Source organism: Cherax quadricarinatus, chromosome 42, assembly GCF_038502225.1.
Source record: "Cherax quadricarinatus isolate ZL_2023a chromosome 42, ASM3850222v1, whole genome shotgun sequence".
NCBI classification, from domain to species: Eukaryota; Metazoa; Arthropoda; class Malacostraca; order Decapoda; family Parastacidae; genus Cherax; species Cherax quadricarinatus.
Window position 1 is genome coordinate 518,645 of NC_091333.1, and position 18,878 is coordinate 537,522.

Consider the following 18,878-nt stretch of genomic DNA (forward strand, 5'->3'; position numbering starts at 1 on the left):
GGTACCCATTTTACTGATGGGTGAGCATAGATAACTGGTGTAAAGAAACGCCCAATGTTTCTACCCGCGCTGGGAATCGAACGCAGACCCTCGCCGTGTGAAGCGAGAGCTTTAACCATCAGTCCGCGGGGCACCGTGGCGTGTGCTCATTGTCTGAAAGTTGTGGTTGGCTGTCCGCATTGGCAAACTACCTTGCTAACTATCGCTCACTTGTTGCGTAAGGCTGTACCTGGCGCCGTGCTGGAGTAACACAGGAGAGTCACGTGACCACACCTGATGTGCGGCCTGTTGTCGAGAAATCATTCTCTCTCCACAGCTGGTCATTGGTCGACCAGCACCTCTCTCCACCTATCTTGTCTCTAGCTATTTATTCGTTATTTAGATTCTGTTTAGGTAGAGTATGATTTCGCTGGTGAGTCGAATCGTACGTCTTGTAACTCACAGAGCATAGTTCAGACTTAGTCATTTTTGATGTTTTGCTGAAGTTGTGTGTCATACTGACACTAAGTCGACTCAGGTCCCAAGCATAAGCTTCTGACCTATTTTGTGGCATCTACGCATTGTTGTATTCGGGGATTTGGTTATGCTGAACTTAGATTCAGTATTAAGGGAGTTATGACTTTTATGGAGGATCTGCTGGTGGTCCCCAGTTAGGGTCGCTATTTTGTCTCCTTGTTCCTGACGCTGTTCTACCGCTTGTTACATTATTGCTGTTGGCGAATGATTCGTCATATTGTTCAAGTAAGCTGATTTGACTGTCTTGTTGGTCAAGAAGGTAGATTATTTGAGGACGTTTAGTCTTAATGAGACAACGAGCACTGAACATACACACATTCATACACATAAGAACATACATAAGAACATAAGAAAGGAGGAACACTGCAGGAGGCCTGTTGGTCCATACTAGGCAGGTCCTTTACAATTCATCCCACTAACAAAACATTTGCCCAACCCAATTTTCAATGCCACCCAAGAAATAAGCTCTGATGTGCAAGTCCCACTCAAATCCAACCCCTCCCACTCATGTACTTATCCAACCTAAATTTGAAACTACCCAAAGTCCCAGCCTCAATAACCCAACTAGGTAGACTGTTCCACTCATCAACTACCCTATTTCCAAACCAATACTTTCCTATGTCCTTTCTAAATCTAAACTTATCTAATTTAAATCCATTACTGCAGGTTCTCTCTTGGAGAGACATCCTCAAGACCTTATTAATATCCCCTTTATTAATACCTATCTTCCACTTATACACTTCGATCAGGTCTCCCCTCATTCTTCGTCTAACAAGTGAATGTAATTTAAGAGTCTTCAATCTTTCTTCATAAGGAAGATTTCTAATGCTATGTATTAATTTAGTCATCTTACGCTGAATGTTTTCTAACGAATTTATGTCCATTCTGTAATATGGAGACCAGAACTGAGCTGCATAATCTAGGTGAGGCCTTACTAATGATGTATAAAGCTGCAGTATGACCTCTGGACTTCTGTTGCTTACACTTCTTGATATAAATCCCAGTAATCTATTTGCCTTATTACGTACGCTTAGGCATTGCTGTCTTGGTTTAAGGTTGCTGCTCACCATAACCCCCAAGTCCTTTTCGCAATCTGTATGGCTAAGTTCTACATCATTTAACTTATAAGTACTAGGGTTATGGGCACTCCCAAGCTTCAGAACCTTGCATTTATCTACATTGAACTGCATCTGCCACTTTTCTGACCAAGAATAGAGTTTGTTTAAATCCTCCTGAAGTTCCATAACATCCATAACATAACAGCCACCAGGCCCGGTGGCCTGGTGGCTAAAGCTCCCGCTTCACACACGGTAAACTCCAGGTAAACTCCAGGAGGGCCCGGGTTCGATTCCCGGCGGGTGGAAAAAATTTCGAAAAGTTTCCTTACACCTGTTGTCCTGCTCACCTAGCAGCAAATAGGTACCTGGGTGTTAGTCGACTGGTGTGGGTCGCATCCTGGGGGACAAGATTAAGGACCCCAATGGAAATAAGTTAGACAGTCCTCGATGACGCACTGACTTTCTTGGGTTATCCTGGGTGGCTAACCCTCCGGGGTTAAAAATCTGAACGAAATCTTATCTTATCTTACCTATCTTTGTGTCATCGGCGAATTTGCTCATATCACTAGTAATTCCCTCATCAAGATCATTGATATATATTATAAACAACAACGGGCCCAAGACTGATCCCTGTGGAACGCCACTTGTTACAGATCCCCACTAGGATTTAACCCCATTTATGGACTCTCTGCTTCCTGTCAGTGAGCCATGACTCGATCCACGAGAGCACTTTTCCCCCAATGCCATGAGCTGCCACTTTCTTTAACAGTCTATGGTGCGGAACTCTATCAAAAGCCTTACTAAAATCTAAGTAAATAATATCAAATTCTTTATCGTGGTCAACAGCCTCAAAAGCTTTACTGAAGAAAGTTAATAAATTAGTTAGACAAGACCGGCCTCTTGTGAATCCATGCTGAGTATCATTAATCATCAAGCTATGCTTATCGAGATGGCTTCTTATAATCTCAGCTATAATTGACTCTAGTAATTTGCCTACAATTGAGGTCAGGCTTATTGGGCGGTAATTTGACGGTAACGACTTGTCCCCTGTTTTAAAAATAGGAATTACATTAGCCATCTTCCACATATCAGACACTACACCTGTTTGAAGAGATAAATTAAAAATATTAGTTAATGGTTCACAGAGTTCCATTTTGCATTCCTTAAGAACCCTTGAAAAAACCTCATCAGGACCCGGCGACTTATTTTGCTTCAGTCTATCTGCTTCACAACCATTTCACTAGTGACTGTGATGTTACATAATTTATCTTCTAGCCCACTATAAAAATTAATTACTGGAATATTGTTAGTGTCTTCCTGTGTAAAAACTGAGAAAATAATTATTAAAAATCGAGCACATTTCATTCTTTGTCAGTAAGGTGCCCATAGTTATTTTTAAGGGGACCTATCTTATCTCTAACTTTTGTTCTATAGGCCTGGGAAAAACTTTTTGGGTTAGTTTTAGAATCCCTAGCAACTTTAATTTCATAGTCCCTTAGCTTTTCTTATCCCCTTTTTAATGTCCCTCTTAATGTCAATATACTGATTCATAAGATGACCCTCACCTCTTTTGATACGCCTATAAATTCCTTTCTTATGCCCTAGTAGATATTTGAGCCTATTATTCATCCATTTTGGGTCATTTCTATTTGATCTAATTTCTTTATATGGGATAAACGTTCTTTGAGCAGCATGTATAGTGTTCAGAAAACTGTCATATTGATAGCTCACTTCGTTACCCCAGTCAACAGATGATAAGTGTTCTCTAAGCCCATCGTAATCTGCTAAGCGAAAATCTGGGACTGTTACTGAGTTATCGCTACTATCGTACTTCCATTCAATGCTAAATGTAATTGATTTGTGGTCGCTAGCACCCAGTTCCTCTGAAATTTCTAAATTATTAACAAGGGATTCATTGTTTGCCATAACTAAGTCAAGCAGGTTATTTCCCCTTGTAGGTTCTGTCGCAAACTGCTTCAAAAAACAATCCTGAACTACTTCTAAGAAGTCGTATGATTCTAAATTCCCAGTCAAGAAATTCCAATCAATATGACTAAAGTTAAAGTCTCCTAGAATTACTACATTATCGTGCTTGTGGCCTTAACAATTTCCTCCCATAGTAGTCTCCCTTGGTCCCTATCTAAGTTTGGGGGACTGTATATCACTCCTAAAATCAGTTTTTCATGCCCCTCTGAAAATTCTATCCAAACACTCTGTATGTGTTACTTCAGACTTAATACCCGTTTTTATGCAACAGTTGAAGCGATCTCGGACATACAATGCCACCCCACCCCCCTTCCCAATACTTCTATCTACTTGGAACAATTTAAAACCCTGAATATGACATTCCGCAGGCATGTCCCGACTTTTTTAATTAAACCACGTCTCAGTTAAGGCAAATACATCAATGTTACCTGCACTAGCAACTAATCTCAACTCGTCCATCTTATTCCTACCACTACGGCAATTAGCATAATAAACATTGAAAGACTCTCCTTTCTCTTTACCCTTCCTGCTCATTTCTGTCTTTCTACTAAACCTATTACTGTCCTTATCACCCAAAGTCCCTGGCTTTTCAATATCTACCTCGTTCTGCTTATTACTAGTTCCCCTAGAACTCGCAATATTACTACACTAGGACTTCACTGTTTTCCTGCCAAAACCCATACCACTAACTATTCCTAGTTTAAAGTCCTAACTGCTCCCTCCACTGCAGTTGCCAGTGCTACCACCCCAGACCTAGATAAGTGAACCCCATCCCTGGCATACATGTCACTTCTGCCATAGAAGAGGTCCCAGTTGTCAATGAATGTTACCGCATTTTCCTTACAGTATTTGTCCAGCCAGCAATTGACACCAGTTGCCCTGGACAACCATTCACTTCCAACTCCTCTCCTTGGCAAAATACCACATATGACAGGGTTCCCACCCTTACTCCTAATTATTTCTATTGCTGACCTATACCTGCTAATCAGGTCTTCACTCCTACGTCTGCCAACATCGTTGCCTCCAGCACTGAGACAGATAATAGGATTGCTCCCATTACCTCTCATGATGTCATCCAGATGGCTAACAATATCCTCCATCCCAGCCCCAGGAAAGCAAACTTTGTCTCCTACTCCTGTCCTTCAAGCAGAACGCCCTATCCATATACCTAACTTGGCTATCCCCAACAACAATATTCTTACCTTCCTTGGTGTCGTTCGTCGTGTTCCCAGTAGTCGACTCACATTCGTCGGGTAGCACTGAGAATGTATTAGATGTTTCCACAACAGTTTCCGCGGCAGTCTTTCTTCATCGTTTCTACCTTTCCATTCGTCTTCTTGATCGTCAACTTTGTTCCCTGCTGTCCAGCCACTGACCAGTTTCCCTTCTTGACCTGAGGACTCAAAACAGGAGGACTACTACGAATCTTCTTGTTTTCCTCGGTCAGTCGCCGAATCTCCAACTTCGCCATCCTCAATTCTTCCTTAAGCTGTTGGTAAAGTTTCTCGATGGAGGGCATCTTGCTTCAATTCATAGAGAGCGCGCAAACAGGTCTTCACAGAGCTAAGTACACGTCAACACTGTGCAAAAGCCAACTCGCTCAGGAGCTACTGCGCAGCACGTCCACACGGCCCAATAGCGATGCGAACACACACACTTGTATATACTGGTATTCTTATAATTGATGGTAAAGTACTAGACGTGTGGAAAATTGCATTTATCTGAATGTATCATTATGTACATAATAAATGAATACAGATAATTATTATTTATCAGTTAGACAAGTAGGAATTTGGGACACCTAGGTCGCAAAAATGTCCCCCTTCGATACCTACCACTGTCATCTCCACAAGTTGCTCTGGACCTATTAATTAAATGAAATATACATCACCAGGAATGCTGGTAAATATATAAATTTGTGGACTGTATATTAAAAATAATAAATGATTATATATATATATATATATATATATATATATATATATATATATATATATATATTTATATATATATATATATATATGTCGTGCCGAATAGGCAAAACTTGCGATCTTGGCGTAAATAGCAACGCTCATCTTGCCATATAAGACAAGTGAAAATTTGTGTATGCAATAATTTCGCGAAAATCATTCTGAGCCTAACGAAAAAAATATATTTCACTCTGTTTAGTATTAAATTATTGTAAACTTATTTAAAATATTTAGTTGGGTTTGGCTAAAATAAATTGCGCTTGTTTTAATAAGGTTAGGTAAGTTTTCTAAGATTCTTTTGGTGCAAAATTAAAAACTTTTACATTAACATTAATGAAAAATATGCATCTTTAAACATATAAAAGAAAATTTCAGAAAGGACTTTATTTTAAATGATTTCTTGCTAATTGACTAGTTTTACATATTCGGCACGACATATATATATATATATATATATATATATATATATATATATATATATATATATACATACACACACACACACCACACACTTATACAACAGAAGGAGAATATATCTTAATCATAACACTCACCAATTTGACTGGAGATTAATGTGTCATGTACAGGACCCCCCCTTTTGCCTACATTTATGAAGAATTTACTGGCCAGAAATTAAACATAATTTAGACAGCTTATCTGAGGTTCCTGGAGTTGTCCTGTCCTGTCGCCTGATTCTCAAATTATGCAGGAATGCACATCCAACAATTTCGCCTCCTATTTGAGAGGTGTCAGCCCGATTTTAACCTCTAGAGCACGAAAAACTCTTCCCATTATTCACAACGTGTTATTCAATTCAAACAAAAAAATGGCGACTGTCCCTTCTCCCCAGGCTCAGTTTTCCCATTTTCGATAACATACTTCTTTTAAAAATACAATATAGGGCATCTATTTACCTATAAATTACCGTATTTCCGGAAAATATGTGCAGTATTTTCCACAAGACGGTACTTAAGTCTTACTGATATGAAAAATATGCCTTCAGCGCTATACTCCTACAAGAGAAGTGTAGGAGCTTATATCCCAAATTACATAAAATTCGCTTACTTTTTGTCCACTCTTAACAACCTTGTTAATAAACTTTTCAATTTTTATTTCGTTAGTTACCTGGAATTTACCTGGAGAGTTCCGGGGGTCAACGCCCCCGCGGCCCGGTCTGTGACCAGGCCTCCTGGTGGATCAGAGCCTGATCAACCAGGCTGTTACTGCTGGCTGCACGCAAACCAACGTACGAGCCACAGCCCGGCTGGTCAGGTACCGACTGTAGGTGCTTGTCCAGTGCCAGCTTGAAGACTGCCAGGGGTCTGTTGGTAATCCCCCTTATGTATGCTGGGAGGCAGTTGTACAGTCTCGGGCCCCTGACACTTATTGTATTGTCTCTTAACGTGCTAGTGACACCCCTGCTTTTCATTGGGGGGATGTTGCATCGTCTGCCAAGTCTTTTGCTTTCGTATCCTATCAGTTGCAATCCTTAAACACTATTAAAATTTATCATAATTTTAAAGGATAACTGGATCAGAATAATTTGTATGTTACAAAATCCAGAAAGAGACTGAATGCTAGAGGGGAAGACTTTCTAGTATTCTCTGGAAATGTCTACATTTTACAGATATCGCCTTTCTGTAACACCCATCAGTAAAATGGGTACCTGGGTTAGTTGACTGGTGCGGGTCGCATCCTGTAACAAAACTGACCTAATTTGCCCGAAATGCTCTGCATAACCAGCGGCTTTCTATATAGTAGTATGTCATTGATGCCAGCTAGACCTGTATACCTTCTACATGTACTTGTAGTAAATAGATTCATAATTCTTATTGCCGAGGCGATTCGTAGCCATCTTGAAAGGCATAAATTGATTAATGAATCTCGACACTGTTTTACAAAGGAGGCGCTCTTGCCTTAATAATTTACTTTTTTCACTAAGGTATTTGAGGAAGTAGATCATGGTAATGAATATATTGTGCATAGACTTCAGTAAGGCTTCCGATCGAGTTCCACATCAGTGGCTATTGAGAAAACTTAAGGCACACGGAATAGGAGACATTTTTTTCTGGGAAGAGACATGGCTGACACAGGCAGCAGAGTCTGCATAAATGGGAAGAAATCAGAGTGGGGGCATGTTACAAGCGGCGTTCCACAGGGGTCAGTGTGGGGCCCCTTGTTCACAATTTACATAAACGGCATCATGAGGGAATAAATAGCGACATAAGCAAATTTCCTGATGACACCAAAATAGGCCGTCCAATTCATTCTAATGAGGACATTAGAACACTCCAGGATGATTTGAACAGACTGATGCAGTGGTCGGATTTATTATTATAATCAAGGGGAAGATAAGATAAGATTTCGTTCGGATTTTTAACCCCGGAGGGTTAGCCACCCAGGATAACCCAAGAAAGTCAGTGCGTCATCGAGGACTGTCTAACTTATTTCCATTGGGGTCCTTAATCTTGTCCCGGAGGATTTGCTGCTATACAGACAACGAAACGTGTCGAATGTTTCCACCCGCCGGGAATCGAACCCGGGCCCTCCGTGTGTGAAGCGGGAGCTTTAGCCACCAGGCCATTGGGGTCCTTAATCTTGTCCCGGAGGATTATACAGCGCCTTGGGGGGGGGGGATGTGGAAGGCATTCAGGCTTAATTCGGGGAACTGGAGCACAGATCCAATTCCCTAAATCTAGAGCCCCTCACTAACATCAAGGAACCTTCCTTGAGGGGTACAGTGGTCGGAGAAGTGGCAGATGCAGTTTAATATAAACAAATGCAAAGTTCTAAATGTTGGATAGGAAAACAACCATGCCACATATAAACTAAATAATGTAGATCTTTAATATTACTGATTGCGAAAAGGATTTAGGAGTTCTGGTTAGCAATAATCTAAAACCAAGACAACAGTGCATTAGTGTTCGCAATAAAGCTAACAATCCTTGGCTTCATATCAAGAACCATAAATAATAGAAGTCCTCAGGTTGTTCTTCAATTCTATATATCCTTAGTTAGGTCTCACTTAGATTATGCTGCACAGTTCTGGTCACCGTATTACAAAATTGATGTAAATGCACTGGAAAACTTACAAAGGAGGATGACAAAGTTGATCCCGTGTATCAGAAATCTTCCCTATGAAGACAGACTGAGGGTCCTAAATCTGCACTCTAGAAAGGCGTAAAAGTAGGGGGGAATATGATTGAGGTGTTCACCTGGAGAGAGTTCCGGGGGTCAACGCCCCCGCGGCCCGGTCTGTGACCAGGCCTTATGGTGGATCAGGGCCTGATCAACCAGGGATGTAAATAGCGTCTAAAAATGTATAGCCAAGACAGGACTCGAAGCAATGGTTTAAAGTTGTAAAAAATCAAATTAAGGAAGGATATAGGAAAGCACTGGTTTGGTAATAGTTGTGGATGAATGGAACAAACTCCCGAGTACCGTCATAGAAGCTAAAGCGTTGCGTACTTTTAAAAATAGGTTAGATAATACACGAGTGGGTGGATGCGACCAGGACCTGACTAGGTTGGGTCATTGGCAAAAGCCAGTAGGCGACTTGGACCTGCCTCGCATGGGCCAGTAGGCCTGCTGTAGTGCTCCTTCTTACTTATGTTCTTATGTTTTCACACGACTAGATAAAGCCCACTGTGGGGTGAAACACCTATAATAAAAAGGTTTCATCTGCCCCCAAGTCTATCGGTACATAAAAATATTTTATTTTGACATAATAGTTGTACAAAGGAATGTAATGGTTGAGTGTACATGCATAGGTATGTGCAAGTATGTACTCGCTTATTTTAATTTCTTAAGGCGAACATCACGATAATATTACATTAAATAAGAATAATTTGCATTTTTCGTAACTAAGCATAATTCAACACTTATTTAAAAAATAGCATTAAGACACCCTGATGTAGTCAAGTGGATTCAGTTTATACAGTTGCATTCTTGATAATAGTAGACACATCACAATTGACAGGTAGGTACATATGTATTTGGGAGGTATGGACCTGAATTTAGTTATATTTAAGAAGTGCGAGTACACTGCACTAGGCTGGAATTCGATGAAGATATCCATATGTGATATTTAACTCGGGCAAGCTTTCAAGTTATTGACTTTAAGAGAGTTACTAATCCATTACAAATTCTAAGGTGTAAATCAAATTTGGTTTTACGGATTAGAGTAAAAGTTTCTGAATGGAATGTAGCGTATTCTCGATTTTAATATGGAAGGAGATACTTGAACGGCAACTGTAAACAACTTCTCATGTCTCAGCTGATTCCTCAACCTTTTGTTTATGTTGTCAATGAAGCGCTTACATTGCCTGCACATTCATTCACCTTTATTGGAGATTTCCTAGTATTAAAAATATTTTGCAATTCTTCTTCTTTTATGTTTTTTATGCACTCTGCTACCGGAGTATTTACATTTACCCATTTTAAATAACAACTATATACTTGGCTTCCAACATAAATAATTTTGAATCTTGATTTGATTGCTTCATTCGTACTCAACTGGGAAAAGATATTTATTCACTTCATATGATAGTTGGATTTTTGCAAAAATAAAATGTATAAAAATGCATTTCTCTCTTAACGTAGGTTGTTATCTACATAAAAATGTAATGGCCTATTTCAGGCAAAATATGTAAAGTCACGAAAACAAAAGAATATAAGTGGAATGTGCTGATTATTGATTAACTCGTCTTGACTAAAGCTTTGTAGCACACTGTTCATACGATTCCAGGTTACTAGTCTCGTAACAAAATAAATCTATTTTTCCTAAAGTATTTATTTTGTAAGATTATATTGTTGTAGATTAAATAGATCTAGTTTTGAAAGACTATTACAAAGAAGAAATACTCTGGACATGTATTTTAAGCGCCCGCCATTACAGGGGAAGTAACAAAGGGTCGGGTAGAAATCGGGAATTTTATCACAATGCCGATTCTCTAACCCCGGAAAGACTTAGAAAATTGACTGTTGCCAGCTAGGTAAGGTACTAAACTTCATATACACAGGCAGAATATATATATTTCTCCCTGAAATATCTATATTAAATGTCTCAAACGTCAGGTGCGTTTCAGTTTAAGTTGACAGACTTTGTCTTGTTGCTGTGATTGAGTCCATATAAAAAATGTTTAAGAAGCTCTTAATTTATGATACTTGCTAAGTAGTAGTGGTACTAAGCGCCTCCTTTTACGTGGCGAATCGTAAGAGAATTTTGAGGTCTGGTGTTTTATTGATTGCTTGTGATTCTGTTGTGGTATCTGGCAACCTGAACTAGCTTTAATTCATTAAAAAAAATGTTTGTTTTTATCCTAAGGCTCATATTCTCGTAGAATAAACTTGCAGTATGTAAGCAACGTCTTTATAACATTATATAGACAAGTATATGCTGTACTTTTTGCGCTAGAATCATCCTCATTCGGGGGGTACACAAGAAAGTTAATTTGTAAAATATATTATTGTAGTCAGTGTTAGTAGCCTAGGTTTACAGCTTCTATACAACAGTGTTGCATTCCAGCCAATTTGTCTTGTATTAATTTTTATCCCTGCTTTACTGACTTAACATTTTTGGAATGTTTTCATTCCACTGCTAATTGACTCATGTGGTAAGTGTTTTCTGTAAATATGAAAATTATCTTTCCACCCCAATTTTATATATCTTACAACAAAAATAACATGCACAGCTTTTTTTTTTTTTTTTTTTTTTTTTTTATTTATTGGTCATATTGGCCTGTAGTAATAGTACCCATACATACACTATACAACCATATAGAGGAAGGCTTTAGATTCAGAATCTGTATATCAAATCATTACATATACAATACTCAGTCAATTGGATGCATAGCATTTTGGATTATTATCCTGGAATGATAGTAGATGATAACCCAAGAAAGCCTGTATGGGTTATTTCCAATGGGGTTCTTTGATTCTCTTCCCAGGATGTAACCCATGATGCAGTAATTGACTAACAACCAGGGATTGTACCTGGATGTAGAGGCATAATACTGACAAGAATGGATGTAAAAACATGCAGAATAAGTATTTAATGGGATTACATTTCACTTGGGAAAGAACTTTATCAACACGAGTGAAGCATAGTCATAAATACTTGTTCTACATAGTTTTTATACCCAAGCCAAGTATCTAGGTAAACAAGGGCAACAGGTGTAAGAAAATGTGTGTAACATCTCCACCTGCCCCAGGATTGAGCTCAGGCCTCCCTTTCATTGTGAACTGAACTCGATACCACTGAGACATGAGCCACAAATGTGTACCTTCCTTGTTAACAGTCTAGTGTCTTCTGCCACTGAAGTGTATTAATAATTTTTCTACTTGAGATTGTTATAATACAGTATGTACCTTTGATCTGTTGAATACTGTATACAGTGGAGCCTCGGTTTGCATATGCCCTAGTTTGTCTGTAAAACTATAGTTATTCTCTATAAAATGTATTTTTGTTAATATTTCCCATGAGAAATACAGTGGACCCTTGGTTATCAGCCGTAATCCGTTCCAGAAGCTTGGCCTAAAACCAAAATGGCCAAAAACTGAAATATTTCCCCTAAGAATTAATGGAAATACAATTAATCCGTTCCAGACAAGTATTCACAAAAAAAAATATTTTTTTAACAATTTTATAAGCATTACATACCTTTATCTTCCAGAAGCCAGCTTCTGGAAGATGGGAGGAAAGAGGGAGGAGTTAGTGTTTGGAAGGGGAATCCCCCTCCATAAAGACTTCAGGTACCAAGTCCTTATCCAGGGTTACTTTCCTACTTTGTCTTTTAATGCCACTAGGACCAGATTGAGTCACTGGAAAACCTGTTGCACAACAAATCTGTCCATAGAGGTCTGTTTCTGGCATCTCTAAGATTTCCCTGTCCCTGAAGTGGGACAGTTTTGTCACTAAACATGTTGCAGATATGGCTTGTTTCTGCTTGGTCAGGATGGTATTTCTCCACAAAATCTTGCACCCTAGTCCACACCTCTTTAATCTCTGAAGAAGGCACCTCTTTCACTCCCTCTTCCTCCTCCTCTGAAGCAAATTCCTCAACTGCAGTCTGTTGCTCTTCGAGTTGAAGCTCTTGCAGCTCTTCAGTGGTTAGCTCTTCCCTGTGGACTTCCACAAACTCTTCCACATCCTTGCCACTCGCCTCCCTCCCCAGGGACTTCCCCAGTGCCCCAATAGTCCACAAGGTCAGCCTCAAACCCTTCAAAATCCCTCTCTTGGACACAACCTGGCCACAATTTTCTTCAAGCAGAGTTCAAAGTCCTGGAAGTCACTCCCTCCCAAGCTTTACCTACAGGTCAGCCATCAGTAATCCGGCAATCAGTTATCCAGTTACATAAGTAATCTGGCACTAATTTTGGCTAGCATAATTTCAAATTTTATTATACAGACTCGGAAATTGTGCAGATACGTATTTGTAAATCCACATCAGCAAGCTAGTGGAGGAGAAAGCAGTGATGAAAATGAGGAAGATAAAGTAGAAAGTCTCTCTTGACAGGTTAATTAAGTGTATTCTAACCTAACCACTCAGTAATCCGGCAAACTCACTAATCCGGCACACTACAGGTCCCAATGATGCAGGATTAGTGATGGCCAATCTGTATAAGGTTTATGCAATGGAGGATAGTGAAGTGATTCCTCCAGAACTCTCCTAGGGTCAACGGTGTCGGAGGTCCTTTCAAAGCACTTTAGAAACATTGCTTTTGTGTAGTTTTTTGAAGTTAGACATGACCTGCTGGTCCGTGGGCTGGAAGAGAGGAGTGATGTTAGGAGGCTAGAACTTTACTTTTATAAAGCTGAAGTTGCTAAACACTTGGTCTTACAAATCTGAAGGATGTGCAGGAGCATTGTCCAGTACCAGGAGGCACTTGAGTGGCAGTTTCTTTTCCGGGAGGTATTTTTACACACTTGGGCCAAACACATCATTAACCCACTCTTTGAAAATTTGCCTTGTGACCCATGCCTTACGATTAGCTTTCCACATCACACGCAATATATTCTTGATGACGCTGCTTTTTTTGAACACAGTGGGATTTTCTGAGTGATACACCAGTAAAGGCTTCACTTTAAAATCCCCACTAGCATTACCACACAACAAAGAGTAAGCCTGTCTTTCATAGGCAAGTGTCCTGGCAGTGCCTTTTCCTCCTGCGTGATGTAGGTCCTGTTTGGCATTTTCTTCCAAAACAGGCCTGTTTCATCACAATTTAACACTTGGTGGGGTTCATATCCTTCAGCCTTTATGTACCCCTGAAATTCCTGCACATACTTTTCAGCCACACATTTGTCAGAACTTGCAGCCTCCCCATGCCTTACAACACTGTGTATGCCACTATGCTTCTTAAATCTCTCGAACCAGCCTTTGCTGGCCCTAAATTCACTACCAGCAGCACTTGTTCCAGGAGTTTTCTGTAGAAGATCCTCGTGTAACTGCCTTGCCTTCTCACAAATAATAGATTCCACAACAATGTCTCCCACTAATTCTTTTTCCTTAATCCATATTAATAACTTTTCCATCTCTTCCATTATTGGTGACCTTTATTTCGTTAGAAAAGTTACTCCTTTCGCAACATTAGCATCCTTGATTTGTTCTTTCTTTGCCAGGATGGATGTAGTGGTAGATTTGTTTTTTCTGTACATCTTGGCAAGTTCCAGCACTCGCATACCACTCTGAAAATTTTCAGTCACTTCATGCTTAAATTCCCTGGTGTTTCTCACTTTCTTTACCACAGGAACTTTCTTTGGAGCCATGGCTACTTATTTCGCAGTTGCACTCCCAAAAAAAGAAAAAATGGAAAACAAGCGAAATGTTTGGATGTATGAGAAGCTTCCTCGCCCACCGAGAGAGAGCCAAACTGACGCGCAAGCGACCCCAGCCGGCGGTCGGACACGTCCCAAACTGCCGATCACTGAAATAACGATTGATCACCGGAAGCCAAAAAACCAGCCAATCACCAAGTTGGCCAATAACAGGAACAGCCGATAACCGAGGGTCCACTGTAATGTAAATTCAACTAGTAATCTATTCCACACACCCAAAATTATTAACAAAAAATACATTTTATAGAGAATAACTATAGTTTTACATATAAACTAGGGCATACGAAAACTTGAGGTTCCACTGTATTATTGCAATTTAAACAATAATTAAGTAAATTTTATTTTAGTTTGACACAGTACGTTTTCACTGAATATGAAATACTGTACACTTTTTCTTTAAAGGATGTGGGAATTTGTTGAAACATTGACCTTTATAATTCAAAATTCATAATTAAATAAATTGTATTTAAGGAACAGGAAAGAGATTGTATGTAAAGGACTAAATTGAGTGAGTGATAGCAAAAAAAAAAAAAAAATATTTCTAACCCAATTGAATTTTTTAATTTTTTGTTTACTAATTTTTTTTAAACACACTGTCCCTCACCAAAGTAGGGTGAACCAAAATAGAAACCATTTGCTCCATCACTGTCTTTCTAGAGGTGCGCAGATGCTACAATTCGATGCTCCTCCAAACTGCAAATATCCCCATATATGATAAACAAGTGGAGAAGTGTTTTGATTTTACTAGTATGTAATGTACAGTATTATGATTAGCACTTTATTTTGCAGAGAATGGCAGGTGGGGAAGGCGGGAATGGTGCTGGCAGTGACGGCAGCGGTGGTGGCAGCGGTGGCACTGCAGGTAACACTAGTGTGTGTCCAGTGTGTGGCTACAACCAGCCCAACCTGAGTCAACATTTGTCTCGTCACAGCAAAGAAGACATTATCCGTGCAGTAACCAATGGTCATCCACTGCCAGAATTAGCCAACCGGCGGCCACCTGGCAGGCCTCGTAGGCCTTCTTACCCAATTCCATCTGTAGCAAATGTAGCTCCCATCTCACCTAGAACCAGCACCAGTCAAACACCATTGCTACTTGCTGGAAATCCAACTCATGAACAGACCCTGGGAGCTTCCCTAGCACCATTACCTCAATCATCTACACCACTGATACAGCCTCCCCGAAATGGCATACCTCTTGCAGCAACTCCTTTGCAACATGGTGCTGCAGCAAGCAATTACCTTATCATTAGTAACAACATGTTTCCTGCTGGAAGTGTAATTCCCAATAATTTACAGCTAGGCAACAATGGAGTAAGCTATCTAATCCCTAGTTCTGGGGGGCTTATGCTTGCTGCTGCACCATCAACTAACCAAACCATTTTCGTTCAAACTCCCACCACTGCAACACAATCTGTACCTATTAAACATCAGCCTGCTGCTCCTGTATCTATTGCTGCACCTGGAACAGTGATTGGAGGATTATATAATAACCAGCCTCGCAGACCTCCAAGGCCACTATTGCCAGAGCCTCCAGTCTGTTATATAGAGGAACCATGTTCTCAACAAACCCAAGATGGGGTTCAATTACCTTCTGTAGAGAACTCGTACAGAATGGAAGCAAATACAAACCAAACTATTTTAAGTAATGATAGGAATTATTTTAAGCAAAGACATGAACCAGCATCAGTAAGTCAGAAAGCAATTATAAATATAGGTAAAAATATAAGTATTGCATTGCCTAAAGATTTAGTTTGGCAGAAGAAACGATTAAAAGAAATTATAAATCAGGAATTGGTTAGAGCATTGTTGATGAATGATAGTCAGGGAGAAAGTGAAAACACAGAAAATCAACCCTCAACTAGTACAGGAAAAAAGAAAACAGTCTTTTTTCCTGGCAAAAATGGAGTAGTTTGCTATGAAGTGAAGGAAGATGTATATGGTGCTTCATCTAATGGCCTTCGAGGAGACGTTTCTGAAGAATGTATTGAAGAAAATCCTTTAAGGATAGATTCAGATTTAGATGATAGTGATAATACACATGGATTTGATGATGATCAGCAGTATGGAGAAAGTAAACAAGAAGTTGATCCCTTGGCAACGACCTTGGTTGTACCCATATCAAGCAGATGCAGAAACAGTTCAGAATTTAAAAATTCCTCCAGTATTCACATTGATCCAAATGTTCCTTCACCTGCTCATAATATAACAATTGAAAATGGGTTAGACAGTTTTGCTCGTCATGAAACATTAAGTCCATATTGCATACCGGTAAATGAACCAATTCAGGTTATTTTTGATGATAGGGGTCATAATGGCCATACATCAGGCTGTAGTGGCATTTCACATGGTCATACAACTGGCATAAATGTTCGTAGTGATAAGGCTTCGTACGAAAGGGATGGCCACAAGATTTCTTTTGAAGTATCCTCTAATTCTGCTGATAAAAATAACGAAACAAGATCAAAGCGAATTTCATCCAGAAAGGTTGAGGTTAGTGATTCTGGAATCAATGTTGCCATCTGTAATGCTTCAAGAATACCTGGCAATTTCACCTATGTTGAACAAACATCTGGCAGTGCAAGCCAAAATATTGAAACAAATAAAAGTGAGGAACAGAATGAAAGTGGGTTGTGCTGTGAAGATGAACCACCACTTAGTTTTTTAACATCTGACCGCACCCTTAATACTCTCTTAGATGATTCAACTTTACAGGAAATGGTATATGTTGAAGAACAAGTGCTTGGAGCTGTTGAAGAGGTCTTTGCTGGTGAAAATTCTTCAAACCTACCAAGTACAAGTTCATCGATTGTGAATGGAACCTCTAGTCAAAAAATGCCCCCAAGAAAAATGAACAAATCCTATGTGACTGGCTATGAGAAGCAGCATTGCATACCTTCTACGCTTGAAGAGAATGAGAGAGAGAAGAAACAGGATGTTAAATGCAAGATTGAACCCCTCTGTAGTTCACAGTCCAGTTCTTCCGCAAGTAGAACAGCATCTTATCAGTCAAATCAAACTTGTCAGAACCAACCAGTGCTGAGTTCTTCCACCAGCTTAGGGGAAAAAATTGAAACATCGACACAAGAACAGGAGGAAGAGTTAGTAGATGACCCAAGTTTAGTTGGGGATTTAGGAAATGAAAATATCTTTCAAGATGACCAGATGTTTGAACGGGAACTGAACAGTCAGCAAACAGAGGAAGTTATGTCCCTGAAAGCATCAGAAACCTTAGCTGACAGTGATAGTGAAAGAGCCACACCTCATGAAGAACTACAAGATGTAAGTTAAATTTTAGGTTCAGTGTGTAATTACATATTTGTGGTCGGAAGTTTTAACCTTGTGTGTTTGTATTTTTTTCTTTAACAAACTCCTTATTTGTTTGAATTTTTTTTTTTTTTTTGGAGGCTGCTCTTATCTTCTTGGGATATAATGCACTAGAAAATTTTTTTAATTAAACTTTTGGTACCAGCACTAAGTTACTCTTAAAACTTTATTTGTAGTTGCAGGAGTAGAAATGAGAAAACTAAAGTTTTCTAATTTTCTTTCTGCTTTCCAATACTTATGTGCTGCATAACATCTGCTACATTACAAATACACCCAGCAGCAGACTGCCATATACAGCTAGCCCTCCACTTTCGCGAGCTTCGAACATTGGCAAATGCCCAGCCAAATGCCTATGGAGGGAAAAAAGTACAGGAAAACACTTCCCGCTGCGTCCCAACTACCCTCTCTCTTGCCCCCTCAACCGGCAGCCATAAACCATAACGTGTATACAATATTTTATGATGTTTTTGTGTGTTTTATAATTGTTCATGGTTCAATAGGTTTAGGAAGCAGTATTGTTTGGCTAAGTAAATGCTATTATTATATTTCCCTACAATATATTTGCACATCAAAACATTCATGAATGCTACAGTACAGTATTATATTTCCCTGCATCATATTGGCGCACCAAACATTCGTGAATTTTCAAGATTCACGAGGTTCTTGATCCCCTATCCCTCGCGAATGTGGAGGGCCTCCAAGACTGCTACATGCATGTGCATGTGCACACGCTCACACTTTTACAGCACCTAGAATGGAACAAGCTTATAAACTATAACCAGGAAGGATTCAGGGAAGGAAAATCCTGTGTCACGAATCTACTGAAGTTTTATGACAAGGTAATGGAAGTAAGACATGAAAGAGAGGGGTGGGTAGACTGCATTTCTTGTACTGCAAGGTCTTTGACACAGTTCCTCACAAGGAATTGGTGCAAAAGCTTGAGGACCAGGCATGCATAACAGAAAGGGCACTGCAGTGGATCAGGGAATATCTGACAGGGAGGCAACAGCGAGTTATGGTACATGACGAGGTGTCAGTGGGCTCCTGTGATGAGTGGGGTTGCAATTATTTGCAACAAGACTAGTTCCAGAGCTAAGGGGAATGCCCTGCAAAGAAAGGTTAAGGGAAATTGGCCTGACAACACTGGAGGACAGGAGGGGTCAGGAGAGACATGATAACAAC

The 18,878-nt window shown here is 39.7% G+C and overlaps 1 protein-coding gene across 2 annotated transcripts in view; it reads left to right on the forward strand.

The window, feature by feature from the left end:
• The first annotated feature begins 315 nt into the window (after positions 1–315).
• Positions 316–18,878, forward strand: part of LOC128695564 (uncharacterized) — a 32,666-nt gene continuing 14,103 nt past the window's right edge. The window contains exons 1-2 of one of the 2 annotated variants that reach the window (XM_070093183.1): positions 316–412; positions 15,159–17,651. In XM_070093183.1, the coding sequence (XP_069949284.1) occupies positions 401–412; positions 15,159–17,651 (2,505 nt within the window). In that variant the 5' untranslated portion in view covers positions 316–400. Of the gene's footprint in view, positions 413–10,409; positions 10,525–15,158; positions 17,652–18,878 lie in introns of those variants that run through there. The other variant, XM_053786252.2, reaches the window with a different exon arrangement.